Below are 19,570 nucleotides of genomic sequence, written 5' to 3' on the forward strand. Positions count from 1 at the left end.
AATCATAATTATCAACCTCAACTTTCCTTTATACTAAGAAAGGGGCGACTTTCTTATAAATAGCTGCAGCAGGGAGCTTTATTTTAAATGGTATAAAGAGATGACGTCATGTACACAAAAAAAAGTGGGATATTAATTTCAGGAGCAACTGTTTTTTACTGATATGAAATATTTTCACTCTAGAAGCACCAGTGCCAGATATTGGTTAACAGTAGAACACCCTTACTTCAAATATTGCCACTTAGAAAAATAGCTCTCCATATTTTATGTATGCAGAACGTTCCGATTATGACCCTATCGGACTTTTGTCGATATACAGTGCCATTTGTTTGGCCACTCTTGATACTTTTGACCGTTGTACGGTGGTTTCATACCGGGGGGGGGGGGGGGGGGGGGGTAACACGCGCGCGCTGTATCATAAAGTCTGTCATTGAGTCGACTGGCGTGGTTTTGAATCCCCGGTTGTACGTGACAAGGAGTAGGGTCGCCTGTCCAACCTCGTGGGTTTTCTCCGGGTCCTCCGGTTTCCTCCCACCAACAAAGACCCCTACGCGCAAGATAATTATTGAAATAAAATTAAATCATATGTTAGTCCCGAAATGACCTAGTTTATGTCAAGTGGACGTTAAACCCCATTTCTCTCTCTCTCTAACTGTTCATACCTTTCTAACCAGGGTGGGGGGTTGAATGGCTGAGTGGTTAGCGTGAGCGCGCTGTATCATAAAGTCTGTCATTGGGTCGACTGGCGTGGTTTCGAATCCCGGGTTGTACGTGACAAGGAATAGGGTCGATTGTCCAACCTCGTGGATTTTCTCCGGGTCCTCCGGTTTCCTCCCACTGCTAAAGAACTCTGCGCGGAAGCGAATTATAGAAATAAAATTAAACCATATGTTAGTCCCGAAATGACCTAGTTTGTGTCGAGTGGACGTTAAACCCCATTTCTCTCTCTCTAACCAGGGTAATTATATAACTTAAATTAAACAATGGATAACTCCTACCTCTTAAATGATTTATATAATTAGTAAATAATTATTATTATCTAATGATAGTTGTTTTGTGACATATATAGTATAACCAATATATACATTATACTTTTATAATCAATATGATACTGTGCATTAGTCGTGTTTATGTTCTTATGATTTGAATTTCTTCATGCAATATTTGTAAATCGCCAGTAGGAATAAATGTTTCTTATATAGATACATTATGCTGGCTGGACTTTGCACGGTAGGCTACAGCCTTTGGGACTGCGCTGTATCATACGGTCTGTCATTGAGTCAACTGGCTAGGTTTCGATTCCCCGGTTGAACGTGGCGAGCCTGTCCAACCCCGTGGGTTATCTCCGGTTTCCTCCAACTGCTAAAGACCCCTACGCGCAAGCGAATTATTGAAATAAAAAAAAGTAAACCATATGTTAGTCCCGAAATGATCTATAAAAATGCTCGTACAGCGGCGCTAGTCTTCTTTTATATAGAATTCCAACCGCCAAGGGATCTTTTACGGTCACACCAATGTGTACACGAGACTTCGGAATCGCGTTCATGTCAGCTACTCAAATATGTAACTGGTTCAAAAATTGATTGAATATTCAATGAAATATCGCCAATTTTCTGGTTTCGTGCACGTTAAAGATTTGACGTCACTAATTAAAATCTAATATTAATTACAGATAGAGTCCATGCTCAAACAACGTCATGCCTTTTATCACAGGTGCAATATTCGATACCACTGTACGATATTACTGCAAATTATTAATAAATTGGACTTTCTTATAAACAGCGCGAGCCGTCGATTTCTGTCCAGATGATTACCGGTATAAGATAATTTTGACACAGAAGCAACAATATTAATTCAAAGGCTAATTATTACACATAACAATCAACTATTTCTGTTACAGGGTCACTAAACCCATATTTTGGAAAGAAGAAAACACTCATAGTTGAAATAATTTCAGTTCAAATATCATCACTCTTGAAAAGGCTCTATACGTTGACAAAACGTACAGATTGTATCCCCCACTTATGTTTCGCTTAACAATGAAAGGTGCCGTGTTCAATTTTCGGTGCCTTTGTTCTGCTACTCCGGAAATTTGGGACTATTGTACAATCGTTTTATGTATAACACTACCGATAGGCCTCTCTGTAGAAGAAGTTCCAAAAAAGAATTATGTTGACTTTTCGAGAAATAGGCCTCTAAAAATGCTCCAAATCGTAAAAATACAACGTTTTCGATTTTTGATCTCTTTTTTCGGCTACCCCTGACATTTCAAAAAATAATACAGTGGTTTCACAAAACAGAGTACCCATTAGCCTCTCGATTGAGAAAGTTTTTAAAAAATCGTTGGGAGGCTTTCCGAGAAACATGCGTCTAAAATTGCTCGAAATCGTAAAAAACGTTACTTTTCAAAGTCACATAACTTTTTAAATTTTTGATAGAAACATGCCGCTTTAGTACCATCCGATAGACAATTCAATTGGCTATTAAACGATATAAAACTTTAACTAATCGACAAGAACACAATTGATACATCGCATTTTCCGCACAGGCACCCATTTTTCACAATTTTGTCAAAGTTTTGATACCTTTCTTGACTACTTCCGGTGATTAGAGGATTTTCATTTATAGTTCATGGACTGGTTTGGTCCTTTGACTTCATATTCCTGAAGTTTCAGAAAAATCGTTGGAGCCGTTTTAAAAAAAATAAGAACTCCACAATTTGACCAAAATGCGAAAAAAAGTGAAAAATCAAAGTCAACATTTCAGAACAAAACTTATATTGTTGGAATCGGACTGATGTCAGCTATCCAAAAATATAACTGAAATTTCAAAATTCCCAAAAATAAAAATTTTAGAAAATTTTGTAAATTTTCCATTTTTCACCAAAAAAATAGGGGCGACAAAGTTTCTAATTTCCACAGTTTTGAACTGCTATCTGCTTAGAAATGTCTCCAGCTATCCAAAAATGTACATATCTGGGGAATCGATTGAGAATTAAGAGAATAATGGCCGATTTTCAATTTTCGTGCACGTTAAAGATTTGACGCATTTTCGTGCACGTTAAAGATTTGACGCATTTCCGCTATGCGCACAAATTTCATTTTACCTGTATGCGCTAACCACCACCCATTTTCACGGGAGAAAACCAAACTTCAGACCTCTATCTCTTATAGTTGCTGAGATCTAGCTTCCCCCAATAAAAAAATAATAATAATAAGAACTAGAACTGCGATGCAGTAATGACGGGTTTCACCGGTGCCACGTTACCCTAAACATATGTCACTTCCGGTACCAATGAAACCATTAAACAGGTTTCCACCTCATCATTACACACATCAAATAAAATGGACGCCGAATCAACCAAATCCAGCAATATCAATTCATTTTATATATTTGTTACATGTAAGTGTACAGTACTTCCGGTGATAATGAAAATATTCAATTAGTTTTATGAAATCAGAAATGGCATAAGGCATCACATAGTGAAAATTTTATGTAAATCGAATAATAATTGCCACTTTTATAGACCAAAAACCTTAAAAAGTGACTTGTAGAAAACCGTCAATTCCTCTGCAACCATACAAGTTAGAAACCATTTTCTGGAATCTGTATGATCGTATGGGTTTATTCTATTTGTTGATTGGAATCAAATATCATAATTTTAAAAACATAACAACTCAGACTCATTTGAATAAAATATCTGTTTTGAAAGCTAAAAATACAGTTTTTGCCAAAATGACGTTACTTCCGGTGATAATGAAAATCTTAAATTACTTGTATGAAATCGTAAATGGCATTAGGTATCACATAGTGAAAATTTCATGAAAATCGAATAATAATTGACACTTTTATGGACAAAAAACCTTGAAAAGTGACCTGTTGAAAATTACCTATTTCTCTACAACTGAACAAGTTAGAAACCATTTTGTGATACCTATATGATCGTATGGGTTCATTCTATTAGTTGATTAGAATCAAATATCAAAATATTAAACAAACAACAAATACGACTCATTTCAATAAATTATTTGTTTCTAAGGCTATAAATACAGTTTTTACCCAAATTTCGTCATTTCCGGTGACATGGAAAATGTTAAATTGAGTTGAACTAGTCACAATTGACATTATGCATCAAATGGTGTCACTTTTATGAAAATCCAATAATAATTGACTCTTTTACAGACACAATAGCGTAAAGAGTGACTCATGCAAAATTGACCATTTCTCGGCAACTGCTCATATTACAAACTAATTTTGAGATAGATTCTCTTCGTATGGATTAATGCTACAAGTTTATGAAAGTTGCGAAGAAATATTTTAAAATATGAAAAGCCTGAATGGGTTGTAAATAGCTCATTTTTTCACCTTTTTTCACCTTTAAATCAAAATGACCCGAAAACGAAATTGAAATTAAAAAAACTGAGCCCGATGTTTTCTGCGCCTTTACAGGGCACACACTTTCAGTCATACCAGATTTGAAAAAAATAATATTTGCTTTCAAAAAGTGGTACCGAACTGTCAAAATTGTAGTTTTTACTAAATTTACGTCATTTCCGTTGCCGAAAGGTAACTTTACCGGTAACAAAAAAAATGACATTTTGAATTACGGAGCATATGAACTTTGTTTTATACAAATCGAGCAATAAACAATTAATCCAGGACTGAAAAACTGAATTAGCCAATGGGGGTCAAGGAAATTTACGATGACAAAAAATGGTGCCATTTTTGGTCAAATCAGATGACTCTTTAACCCTGGGTAAAATACCACATTAAAATATTCATGAATAAAAAAGTTTTTTGTAAAAATTTTAATTTTCAAAATTTGGCGCCTAATATCTCCGACGATTCGTGGAAAATCAAAAATCTAAAGAACCGTGGCTATGTGCCTTGTCTCTGGCTATGTCAAAATGTATCCAATGTTAAAATCCGACGATTATTGTTAATATTACGGCAATATTTCAAAAATCGACAAATTCGACGATTTCGGACATTTCGCATTGTCGCAGAACGTTCGAAATAGCTTTAATCTCTAAGTCACACCCACTTTTCCAGTAAAACCGAAGACATCGAATCAATCCGACAAGTAGTTTCTGAGATACAATCAAATTGGAAAAAAAAATAATAATAATAATAAGAATAATAATAAGAATAATTTTAACAAAAACAATAGTGTTTCACACAAGCTACGCAGTGTGAAACCCTAATAATCTTAGTAATAACAATAGTCTTTCACCGAAGGTGAAAGCCTAATAATAATATTAATCTTAGTAATAACAATAGTCTTTCACCGAAGGTGAAAGCCTAATAATAATAATATTAATCTTAGTAATAACAATAGTCTTTCACCGAAGGTGAAAGCCTAACTAGAATTGCGCGCAATGCTGAAGGTTTCCACCGTCGCCAAGGCGTCACACGATAGCCAGATGCATGACAAAAGACTATCCCCACCACTCCCCCAACCCCCAAAAAACCCACACTCTATCATAATTCAGATATTGACCTCTAAACATGCTCCAACTCGTAAAAATACGCTGTTTTCAATTTTCGATCTCTTTTTTCGGCTACCCATGACACTTAGATAAATTGTACATGGGTTCAACACAATACTTTCACCGTTTTTAATACCTTAAATCACTGTCCAAAGTTTTAGGGAACACCCCAGATTAAACGAAACACTTTACTTAGGAGCGATTTGATTGAACGGGAAGAATAGGCACACTCCCTCAAAAACGTAAGTATCAGAAGTCAATCCAGCATTGGCCAGAGCGGCATTTCTCTGGCTAATGCTTCAGGAATATGCTATTATAGTTTCTTTCGGATAACTGGCTACTAAACCGCATTTTATTTGTGCAAAAGACGGGAAAATGAACAGCTGATTTCATCCACCATCTTGGATGCTGGAGTGCAAATCTAACTTTGGCATGACGAATAATAATAATAATATTAATATGTACATTTATATAGCGCACGTAATCCATGTACAGAAGCATGTCCACTGCGCATACAATTAAATTAATTTAATTAATCTTGATAAGTCTTGATGTAAAACAAGAAAGGGTTTGAGATGATTTAATGATCTCTGGAAGATTTTTAAGCAGTTTAGGCGCAGTCACTGAGCACGATCTGTATGCAAATGATATCAATTTCCACCTTGAGCAATAAACTGATAAATGTGTGTTCGGCCGGAGGTTACTCGAGAGAACTTGTATGTGCATAAAGTTAGATAAGTATATTTGAGCTAAGCCATTCACACACTGATACGTCAAAGACAGACTTTTGAAGATGATTGGCAGGTAATAGATTGATTTCAGAACAGGAGTAATATGAGAGTATTTTGATGATCTGGTAAGAATTCGAGCTGCGGTATTTTCTACAAGTTGATTTTTTTTAAATATTGGCACTAGATGTTTCTACTAACAAGCTGTTAAGTAGTCAATCCTTGGGACTACTAAAGAACATATAAGTGTAGCAGCTGCTTCCTGGCTAATAAAGTGTTTATATGGCCAATGTTCCTGGACCAAAGATAACAGTTTCGACAAATTTCACCAATGTGAATGTCCATGCTCATAATGACCCCAAGAGGAAACCTAACCTCTTCACAGTGTCTCATAGTACAAATTTTGCATCTCCCACAACCACATAATTCAATTAAATTTAATTTCAACATATTTCTTGTCATCCTATCCCTAATTTCATGTGTACACAATTTAATGTCAGAAAAATTAGGGAATTAAATAGTTTTGGAAAGGGAATAACTTGCGATCAGCTGTGTATCATCTGCATAAGAATGTCGTCCTAGAAACCATGATTATCGATTAGTTGTCCCAAATTCTTAGTATACATTACAGAAAGGACAGGTCCAAGGACTGATCCTTGTGGAACTCCCGAATCATCTGTACCGGCCCTACACAGGGTTGCTGGAAGACGGTTGCATGGGGCATTATCATGCCTAATAATCCAGGCAATGAATGATTTTATTGGAAAAATGATGTCAAAAATGAAGTTATTTTCTTTAAGTTCGCTCATCAAATTTAATATGAAAGAAATCTGTGCCAGTCATTTTTTCAAAACCAAATATTAATATTAGTAGTCCTCAACTTCCATTAGTAATAGAATTGTCCTCAGCTCCGCAGTGGGTGAGATATGGCATCATGAAATTTATATGTTTTAGCATATAGCAAAAACTACGTCTCAAAATAAATTCCTCGTAGCCTCAAATGGTTTCGGAAAAATTTAATAGTCATATATATATTGAAGTAGTAGACATGATAATTCATACAAAATAATTTTAAAAAAATAAAAAATCAATAGACAATTTATGGGATATATTTGAATTTAGGGATTTTTTAAAAAAAAAAATGATGGTTTTTTAACTCTAAAATGGCCATAGCTGGTTCTCCGTAACTACAAGGTTGGTGACCCTCATATTTCATGTGGGGTATACGGGGTACCCAATGACCAAATCTGCAAAGTTTGGTCAAAATCGCCCGACACCGCTTGTGCCGTTTTTTTTTAAATTTTGCATGATTCTCTCGCGAACTCATTCTTAAAGATATGTTGCCAGGCAACGAGACATGCGCGCACAGCAGCTAAATCGTCCGAGCGGTCGACAAGGGTTGTCACATATTTATTCCTTTGTAGGTAATTGGGGGCCTTTACAAGATCAGATTATAATTTTTGCCGTTTGAGGGTTCACAAGGTTCTTCAAACTGAAACAAGGGTCTCAACTCTGGAAGTAATCTACAGAAATTGTTGAAATTTGACAGGCTTTTTCGTTTTACCAATCTAAATAATGCATATAAATTTCATACAGATTAGATGATCACTTTTGTCACAAGGTTCACAACCGCCATAACTCTAGAAATTATTGACGGAAATTGCTGAAATTCAATAGACCTCTGTTCACAAATTTAAATGATGCATATAAATTTCATACATATTGGATGATAACTTTCATCAATTGAGCATTAACAAGGTTGAACAAAGTTAAACAAGGGCCATAACTCTAGAAGTAACAAACAGAAATTGCTGACATTCAATAGGATTCTTCTCTTTACTAATTTAAATGACGCATGCAAATTTCATACAGATCGGCAGATAACTTTTGATGTTAGAGCGTTCACAAGGTTCAATAAAGTGAAACAAGGGCCATAACTCTAGATGTAATAAACGGAAATTGCTGAAATTTAATAGGCTTCTTCGTTTCACTAATTTAAATGATGCAGAAGTCATTTCTTCTCCTTTGTCGAACTATTTATCAATCCAATAAATTTAATCAATAGGATTCTTCTCTTTACTAATTTAAATGACGCATGCAAATTTCATACAGATCGGCAGATAACTTTTGATGTTAGAGCGTTCACAAGGTTCAATAAAGTGAAACAAGGGCCATAACTCTAGATGTAATAAACGGAAATTGCTGAAACTTAATAGGCTTCTTCGTTTCACTAATTTAAATGATGCATATAAATTTCAGAAAGATCGGATGATAACCTTTGGCGTTCACAAGGTACAATAAAGTGAAACAAGGACCATAACTCTAGACGTAATGAACAGAAATTATTGAAATTAAAAAGGCTTCTTCATTTCACTAATTTAAATCATGCATATCAATTTCACAAAGTTTGGGTGATAACTTGTGCCGTTAAGAGCCGGTGGCGGCACCAGCCGTCGGTGGTTGGAGGGGCAAAGTCCAAGGTTAAGGGGGCAAAGGCACAAGCTTCAACTAGGGGTTGGGGGGGGGGGGCTCCGCCAGAAAATTTTGAAAAACAGGTTGCCGGAAATGCAGCCTTGCAATATTTCAGCCACTGATCGTTGAGTTAAAGTGTCAAACGAATGGACTTGCGAACCTCGACGAAGCCCACTCACGAGCGTCAAAGTATGGAGTCCTTACGGAGGGTATGGGGGACCTCCCCCAGAAAATATTGAAAAATAGACTGCCGGAAATGCTGTCTGACAGTATTCAGTCAGGCACCGATCGTCAAGACAAATAGATCTTACCAGATACCGTCCGTTGCCTGATTACTAGTTTATCCAACCAGAGAACAAAATGTCAAACGAACGGACTTGCGAACGTCAACGAATTCCCCTTATGAGCGCCAAAGTGGCAAGTCCTTATGGGGGGTATTGGGAACCTCCCCAAGAAAATTTTGAAAAATTGACTGTCGGAAATGCTCTACAACATGCAAGTCTATGACTCTATGACTAAGTGGGGATGTGGGATTTATTCACCATAGAAGGTATTGATTACCGAAACGTACCACAAATACTTTTTTTTTATTTTCTAAAATTATTGGGGGGGGGGGGGAAAACAGAGGGCAGACCAGATTTAATGAGGGGCAAATGCCCCCCCTTTGCGCCACCAATGGTTAGAGCGTTCACAAGGTTCAACAAAGTGAAACAAGGGCCATAACTCTAGAAGTAATTATTGTAAATTGAAACAAGTGCCATAACTCTAGAAGTAATTATTGCAAATTGCTGAAATTCAATAGGATTCTTCGTTTCACTAATTTAAATAATGCATATAAATTTCAGAAAAATAGGATGATAACTTTTGGCGTTAGAGCGTTCACAAGGTTAAACAAAGTGAAACAAGGGCCATAACTCTAGAAGTAATAAACGGAAATTGCTGAAATTCAATAGACTTCTTTGTTTCCCTGATTTAAATAATGCATATAAATTTCACAAAGATCAGATGTTAACTTTTAGCATTAGAGCGTTCACAAGGTTCAACAAAGTGAAACAAGGGCCCTAACTCTAGACTAATAAACGGAAATTATTGAAATTAAATAGGTTTTTTCATCTCACTAATCCAAACAACATATATCAATTTTAAAACAACTTGATGATAACTTTTGGCGTTAGAGCGTTCACAAGAAATTGTGGACGATGTACAGACGGACGGATGGGCGGACGGACAGACGGACGGATGGGGGCGACAGCAATATTTCTATGTGGGCGTATAAAAAGGAATTGTACCATATATTAATTTTAATTCTTAAAGGCTCAATACCACTCTTGTCGTAACTGAATAATATGTCCTAATCTTTATCCTGGTCAACAAATTGTACTATTTTAGAATATTTCAATTAATTGATGATACAAATTTCATCTTAACACACCTTATTTAAAAATTTTGAAAAATTCAACATAATGGTTTGAAACGTCTAACGTAAACCTTTTCAAATGAAACTTCGAATTAAAAATATTTTCGATGTAATGGATAATTTACACAACAGGTAGGACACTTAAACATCCAGTACTTAGATAGAGATATTATTTTTTTCTGGAGCTTTCAAGCCAGCAAGAGTGTTATTGTCCCTTTAATGAAGCATGGGCATATACATATCATAAATAAGTTTAGAGTTAAAACAATGTTTTGTGGCATGTACTGTATTAGATGATAAGAGAACCAAAGAAAATATTAGATTGGAGGTTACAGAACTGCAAGTAAGGTGGAATTAATAATTTGAACGGAACTGTTCTTCAGACAGAAAGGCAACACCAATCATTTAATTTTACAGAAAAATACAGAGTTCTAGGCCAAAATAGCTCTTTGGAATTAATTTCTTGGTCCGGGTCAAAACTGCTCAACATTGTGGAGTTTTAACTGTGAAGACATAGTTGTTAAACGTGTTTAACCAAGACAGTGAGTCCATGGGTACACACCAGTGATGTGATTTTGCCCGTATATTCCGGAATTGTCCGACGCTATTTTCCAAACGTCCTAAATTGTTCGACCAGGAATATGCCCAATCGGACATCAAGATATGGTAAATAATATTGAAAATTCCAAAATTAATATAGTGTACAGAGTGTATAACTATCACTCAACCCGATTATCGTTGATAATAGGCTGGATTGACTAGGTAATTAAGTGATCAACATATTTATCGTTTTATACCGTCTATACACCTACCTTGATTAACTACTTAATCTGCCTTGATTGGCTGACTTAATTCTTTGTCGGACAATTTATCAATTCAATCCTGAACAGAAGTCATTTCTTCTCCTTTGTCGAACTATTTATCAATCCAATAAATTTAATCTATGTGATTAACCCGTGATTTCTCCATTGTCTCACGTTTTAATCTCCTTGATGTTGGCCGTAGACATTAATCATATTTAGGTGGAAAAGGTGATTTTGAGATTATGATTATACATTTGATTTTATTAGCTTTTCAAGTAGATCTCATCATTCTTCTCACAAAACTTTTTACAGATTCAAAATCGGATGAAATTTTTTTTTTTACGGAGGCTCAAAGTTGCGATTTTTGACTTTTCACCGAAGAAAGGTTTTTCAACACTTTGAAAAAGTCATTTTTGGTGTGTTTTGTGATGCCATATTTCATTTCATATCAAAACTATCAAAAATGTAGATGTAAATTCATGAAATACAACTTTAAGGCTAATTATGTTTCAATTTTCACATTTGGGTAAAAATTCCTTCGATTTCCGCAGAAACTCCAAAATACGTAGGTTTTCTCAAAAATTCCATTTTGTTAAAGTGATTTTGGTCAATTTTTTCATCAAAAATGGTCTTGTCCATGTTATATCTGAAATATTGAACCTGGTGGTTATGCATTTTAAAATCAGTAGCTATCAAGTAAGATTAACAGAAATAAAAAAAGTAAAAATATCTATATGCCGTCTCTCAAGAGTTGAATATATGTTCATTTTTGAACAATTTTCCACGGCACACAATTGCCTATTTTGGGGGCATTTTTGGGACATTAATAAAATATGAAGGAATGGACATACACAAGTGAAATTATGGGAATATGTCAAAAAGTTTGTGAATTTTTAAAATTACATATTTCCAAGCCGCCATATATTATCAATTTTGGTTGTCATAGCAACCAAAATGGAAAAAAAGGCAATTTTTGACCATTTTTAACGCTATTTACCATGACCCAAAAGGTCATCACCACACTTTAAAGTAAGCAGTTTAAAATATTTAAAACCCATGTAATATCAAATGATATGGATTGTGTAAGTTTCGAAAAATATGAAGAGTTTTGGTTGTTACCATAGCAACCACATTTATTTTTTTCCCAAAAAGCATTTTTTTCCAATAAATATGACACCAATACCACGTATTGATAATTGTATTATTTCAAAATCATAAGCTATCGGGCAAGATTTTAAAAATTAAATAAAATCAAAATATTTATACTATTCTCTTAAACCTGGAAAGGGGTTCGCTTTTGAAAAACATTCTGCAGTAGCAAATTGTCCATTTTGGCCGTTATTAAGACATAAGTAAAATATGAAGGAATTAAGATCTTGAAGAGACATTTTGTTTACAAGTAAATATGTTTGTGAATTATTAAAATTACTTATCTTTACTCTTGTATATTACTTAATATTTAGTTGTTATACCAACCCATATGAAAAACAAACCCCCAAAAAGGCAATGTTATACCATTTTCAATGGTGTTTACCATGACAAACCATGACAAAGCAAACGATCACCACATTTTAAGTACGGTATCCTCGTTTCAAAACGTGACAAAAATTTTCAGCGTAACGTCAAAACAGGGGAAATTGATGTTTTTCAACTTACGTTTATGAAATTAATAAAATGAACACATATATAAAAATTATATCAAACAAAAGAACAGGATATCTGCTTCTAAAATATTTGAAAATTATTACAAAAGATTAAATAGCCACTGTTTGACGGTAAGTTACAAAAGGGTTACAAATCGGGAAAAAACAACTTTCTTCCAACACGGGCAATGGAGCTGTGACACCTAATCATATATGTCACATATCCTAATAGTCCATAACACCCCAAATCAATATACATTGTGTTTGATAACTTGTCTGTGATATTACTTCAGTGGAAGCCAAAGTTAAATAAAGCTATTTCATACACACGCAAAATGAAAGTAGAAATCTCGCGAGACACGTGGAATTAAGAGGTGTATATAAACGTGCCGAATCTAATACGTATGATGTCGGGAGAAAAGATTCGATTTTGATGGCATACTGTCGGATTTATGATCATATTTTGAACGGGGTTTATGTTTTTAAATAAATAAACACGCTAAGAAATGTTGACGAATATTTCGATTGGAATAACGTAAGTAGTTACGGTACTTGTTTAAGACGATAGCGCGTGCTTAGAGTCGAATGGGATTATTTAGCTGTTGGTGTCACTCGCTCGTTGTATTAGAGCGACTTTACTACGGTTTACGGACAAATAAATTTCGGGATGTCTTTTTTACCTTCTGTATATAAATCGAAACGGAGTATAAGACGAATGCCGGGCTTTGCTGAAAAATGTATCGACTTATGACCCGAAAAATATGGTAATATATGGGGAATTTGAAACCGGTACGGATGGGCAGTACCCGGCACGCTTTCATTCTATGGTATTACGATGTCATGTAATTTTGTAGGAATATTATTGACATAAATTTGAATACTGTACGGGAATTAAATATGAAAAATAACGAGGTGCACCTATTTTTTTTTATTACGTATGAATTTGAATATTTTGTTGACACGTGATTCTTAATAGTGGTTTGAAAACGCCTGCTTAAATAACGATAAGAGTTATGTCCCTTTATTTTTGGGAAGAAAATGTCCGACAACTAAAATTTTGAATCCTGTCACTGGTACACATGTCAATCAAATGCGTCTAATATATCAGTCGGGGAATTATTGTTTTAATGGATACCGGTATATAGATACAAATGTTACGATTGTTGACAAGCTTTTGCTTCCTCCCGTCACCATTAAAAAATCCAACATTTGTTTCGCCGTATTAATTCTGAAAAATAATCCCTTGACATGCTGGACGTACAGATGTCTGCCATCGTATGAATTCTTAAAAATATTTACACTGTACCACAATACAAAAGCTGCCATTTGCACTGTTTACATTTCGCTCTGTCATAGGCTACAGTTATTCGCACAGTTTGGAAGTAGCCAATTTTATAACAATGAATTTCACACCATCTACGCTTGTTTTCATTTGCTTGACACTAGTTTAGCATTATGAAGTATTATATCTAATTAAATTAAAATGCACCCCCGAGTCATCTGAAATAATTCTACCTTAACGACACCACAGTAAATATAGTGGTGGCTGGAATGGAAATGCACACGGTTTGTTGCCTGGTGTATTTAATCATTTAAAAAGTTTAAAACAATTTCCATAAAAAAAGGCTATAAATAAATTATAAGAAAATTTTACAAAATCAAATAATTAGGTCAGAAAAATATTTCAATGTAAATATAATTTGTAGTGCAAATTATATAGACAGGATATGTGAGAAAGGAATTCCAGGGAGTGTTACCTGTCCTCCGCATGTGGTACATGTGAATATGGTGCCATGCCCAGGTGTGATTCGTGTATTGATATTCAATTTATTACGGGATATTTTAGAATCTGAATTATACACCTCAACGGCAAAGTATTCAAGTTTGGTATGATATTTGACAGAATTCACGTGGATACGGATAATAGAAGTGCAAGAATCTTCAAGTCGTTGAGTCAAAGCATATTCGCAGACTTTCAGGCATTCCAATTTCAAAGAAATACCAGTGGTTGCCAGACAAGATATGCCCAAATTTTGCAAGAGATGGATAGAGAACAAGCTAAAAAAGAAAAACGCCATTTTTCGTACAATCAGGGGCCATAATCCAAGAAGTTATGATCTGAAATGAAATGCACGAATATCGAAAGAGACTGAGATCTTTGGGATATAAAGATATATTCTAAGTTTCATCAAAATCGGATAAAAAGGAGTGGCCATTTTGTTGGGGAGTTTCAGGGATTCGAAACCACGCCAGTTGACTCAATGACATTAAAAATACAGGTACAAATTGAATGCTTTTATCCGATATTCAACTATATTTACAAACGTTCAATGTGTTAAAGAAAATAACACTAAATGTGTTAAAGAAAATAACACTAAATACACAGGATTGAATTGTACCAGCTGCTCAGTGTCAACTTGAGAAAGAAACCAAAATCTATAGCTGGAGTGTCTAGATGTAGTGATCACATTAAATGCTAATTTTAATACTCAAATATTTTATGACATTATTTCAATACTCAATTCAATTTAAGGTTTCTAAAAATCAATAAATCTTTCAAAACAATATATTTGTCTATTTTTTGATATTTAATATTTGACTGAATTAATATTAAAAAATATTCATAGGATAGGAGACAAAAAGCAGAGGTAACTGTTTTAAATATGTTTCAAATTTCCAATTCACTCTACAAAGATATTACATTTTCTTCAGATATCAATTAAGCATCGAGATTAAATATTATAAAGAGATGAATTTGTGTATAATACATACCCTGTACATGTTCTTGTAGCAACAGATGTACATGCATACCATAAATTTCTTACAAACTGTGTATTAAATGCTAAACTATATAATAACCTGAAGTTTACAGAAAAAGTTAATAAGACATCAGATGACACAAGCTGTTTGATTTATCGGAAACAGATGAGTAGAACTACGATGCAATGATGACAGGTTTCACCTGTGCCACATTACCCTTGAACCGACGTCACTTCCCTTCCAATGAAACCATTAAACAGATTTCTATATGAGCGTGTTATAAAATGGACACCAAATAACCATTGATAAAACAAATGATATGAAATGAAAAAAAAATTAAGATAGGTTGCCAGGCAACGAAACATACGCCCACATCAGCTAAATGGTCCGGGCTGTCGACAATGGCTGTCCATATTTATTCTTTTGAAGATAATTGGGGGCATTTACAAGACAGATTATAATTTTCGTCATTTGAGGGCTCACAATTTTCTACAAATTGTTGAAAATTGACAGGCATTTTTGATTTACTAATTTAAATAATGCATATAAATTTCATACAGATCAGATGATAACTTTTGTCATTCGAATGTTCGCAAGTTTAACAAAGTAAAACAAGGGCAATAACTCTAGAAGTACTTGATGGAAATTGCTGAAATTCTATGTTTAAATACTGCGAATAAATTTCATACAGATCGGATGATAACTTTTGTCATTTGGATATTCCCAAATTCAACAAAGTGAAACAAGAGCCATAACTCCACAAGTAATTATTGGAAATTGCTGAAATTCGATAGGATTCTTCGTTTCACTAATTTAACTGATTTATACAAAGTTTCTACATATCTGATGGTAACTTTCATAATTCGAATGTTCACAAGTTCAACAAAGTGAAACAAGGGCCATAACTCTAGAAGTAATTGATGGAAATTGCTGAAATTCTAGGATTAAATAATGCATATAATTATATATTTCATACAGATCGGATGATAACTTTTATCATTCGAACGTTTGCAAGTTCAACAAAGTAAAACAAGGGGCATAACTCTACAAATAATTACTGAAAATTGTTGAAATTCAATAGGATTCTTCGTTTCACTAATTTAACTGATGCATATAAATTTCATATTGATCAGATGACAACTTTCATCATTTGAATGTTCACAAGTTCAACGAAGGTAAACAAGGGCCATAACTCTAGAAGTAATTGATGGAAATTGTTGAAATTCTATGTTTAAATAATGCATATAAATTTTATACAGATCGGATTTTGTCATTCGAACGTTCCCAAGTTCAACAAAGTGAAACAAGAGCCATAACTCCAGAAGTAATTGACGGAAATTGCTGAAATTCTATAGGTAAGGTGCCCCACCATAAATAAATATCTCCAAATATCTTGACAATTACACCACAATATTTATATATATACTCCAGACGGGAGCAACAATATACGATCATATTTCAATGTGGGCACATAAAAACTTCTTTTTCTCGATAGAAAAAGTGAAGGTGTATGGTGTATCGCTATGTCATGTGTGTGTGTGTTTGAAATACCATTATTTAACGTCCGCTTCCATCGAAGTGATATCGCTGACAATTACATGTTCTATCTACAGTGCACTCTGTCACATCCGACCTCTGATCACTCCGGCACTCTGTGAAATCCGACACCATTTTCATGTCCCGATTTATTTCCTTATTACTTCAGCCAAAAAATCTCTGGGTAATTCGACCTCTGAATATTCCGGATTACGACATCAATCAGCCGTCCCATCATATGATTTTCATTAACTCTACACCGTATAATCCGGCCTTCAATCAGTAGGTGTGAAGCAAACACTCACCAATACAATTATCGTTGAGATTAAAATTTAAAACTCGATGGGCGTGAAGCCACAAAATATTAACAAGCAATCACCAATCAATTATGTGTGAGATTAAAACTTGCTACCATTGGTCTTTGTTGATTACTTGCGCGTAGGGGTCTTTAGCAGTGGGAGGAAAACGGAGGACCCGGAGAAAAGCCACGGGGTTGGACAGGCAACCCTACTCCTTGTCACGTACAGTATGTAAAGTTTCAAGATGATCTCTTAAAAATTGTGGCCTGTAGGCTACACACACACACATACACCATTACATGTAAAAGGTGTAAAACGAGGACAGCTGTATCAACTCCCCATACCAAAGGCAGTTAAATATTGCTCTGAGAGCAGAGTCATATTGGAGTTACCATGTTTTGGCTTATCATGAAATTGCAAATTTAAGTTCTGTATCTGTTTATTTTAGGTATGTGATTTTTCATAGAATAATGTAGGACACGGACATTACAACAATGACACGTGTGTGCGTGCACACATGGAAAGTAACAGAGACATGGGGAAAGGCTTATAATTTGTGTGTACAGGAGTGCTACAAAACAAGGTCATTAATAGATAGCTGGTTGGAATTTCATCAGTATAGTGTGTGTCAGATGCCATTAAACACACGTACATTAAACGTCGGTCCCACTAATCAAGGACATTAATGGTTAGATTGGTCTGTTATCCGCTTTCTGTGTAACAATACCAAGGCCAGACTGGCAATAATGTATTTGAAATTAAAAAAAAAAACAGTGTCAAATACCTCAAGTACTGGGGTTAAAAATTATAATTCCGAGGAAACATACACGTGTGTGTGTGTGTGTTGGACTACTATAAATCGAGGAAATATTGTTTCATGTATTACCAATTGTGGACGTACGTGTTGTTTACCCTTTGACCACATGTCGAACAAATTTCGTTCTCTGAAGACTGGCCATTACTATAAATTACAAAGATAGGTTGCCAGGCAACAAAACATACGCTCACAGCAGCTAAATCGTCCGAGCAGTCGACAAGGGTTGTCACATATTTATTCTTTTGCAGGTAATTAGGGGAATTTAATAGACAATTTCATACACATGACATTATAATTTTCGTTGTTTGAAGGTTCACAAGGTTCTAAAAACTAAAACAAGGGCCGTAACTTTGGAAGCAATCTACAGAAATTGTTCAAATTCGACAGGCTTTTTTCGTTTTACTAATTCAAATAATGCATATAAATTTCATACAGATCGGATAACTTTTGTTGTTCGAAAGTTCACAAAGTTCAACAAAGTAAATCAAGGGCCATAACTCTATAGACTTAATTGACGGAAATTGCTGACATTCAATAGGCTTGTTCGTCTTCATTTCACTACTTTAGGTGATAACTGAAACTCAATAGGCTTGTTTGTTTTACTAATTTAAATGATACAGATCTGATAATAACTTTTGTCGTTAGAGCATTTACAAGGTACAACAAAGTGGAACAAGGGCCATAACTCACAGTGTGATTAACGGAAATTGCTGAAATTCAATAGACTTCTTCATTTCACTAATCTAAATGATGCATATCAATTTCAAACAGATCGCATGATAACTGTTGTCATTAGAGCGTTCACAACATTCAACAAAGTGAAACAAGGGCCATAACTCTAGACATAATCAACGGAAATTGCTGAAATTCAATAGGCTTATTTGTTTTACTAATTTAAAGATACATTATGGGAGATTTTTATAGAGAGTTGGCCATTCTTGCTATAACAGTTCAAAAGTAGATGATGAAAGAAGAATATATTGAAAAATTCAGTCAAATTACTTTATTCTGAACATAGTTATCATCGTTGTAATATTTGCCTAGAAATGGTAGCGAAATGTGTCTTCACCTTCGCCGATCGTTTGATTGACAGCGTTAACTCCCCCTACATATCTCGATTATCAAGTAAAGTTTTCAATGGCATACGGAAACGCTTTACAGCGGCCTCGCTAAGTACACTCTATCATTTAGCCTCGATCTAACTGACGTATTTTCATCAGGTTACCCCTTATTTGATTTAATCAATTAGTGAAATCCTATTTAAATCCGAGCTGTAGCCGAGCCATCCGTGGGTCTACAGAGTTGATTTTGGTCTTGTTGTTTAAATAAAGATCTAATTTATAATTTCTATAACATCTGAAGCCTAAATTAAGACTTGCAATAATCAGATTTAGCTCTTGCATAATGCATGTTTAAATGATGCATATAAATTTCATACAGATCGGTTGATAACTTTTGTTGTTGGAGCATTCACAAGGTGCAACAAAGTGAAACAAGGGCCATAACTCTAGAAGAAATTAACGGAACTTTGAAATTAAATAGGCTTCTTCATCTCACTAATGCAAACAACATACAGTAGAATCTGTATGAGCAGCCACTCCTATTC

The 19,570-nt window shown here is 34.7% G+C and overlaps 1 protein-coding gene across 1 annotated transcript in view; it reads right to left on the bottom strand.

The window, feature by feature from the left end:
- LOC126817143 (ubiquitin-protein ligase E3C) overlaps positions 1 to 19,570 on the bottom strand; it is a 477,264-nt gene that overhangs the window by 200,147 nt on the left and 257,547 nt on the right. The window contains exon 12 of the mRNA XM_056100098.1: positions 15,325 to 15,411. Within this exon, the coding sequence (XP_055956073.1) occupies positions 15,325 to 15,411 (87 nt within the window). The remainder of the gene's footprint in view (positions 1 to 15,324; positions 15,412 to 19,570) is intronic.

This window comes from Patella vulgata, chromosome 4, assembly GCF_932274485.2.
Source record: "Patella vulgata chromosome 4, xgPatVulg1.2, whole genome shotgun sequence".
NCBI lineage: Eukaryota > Metazoa > Mollusca > Gastropoda > Patellidae > Patella > Patella vulgata.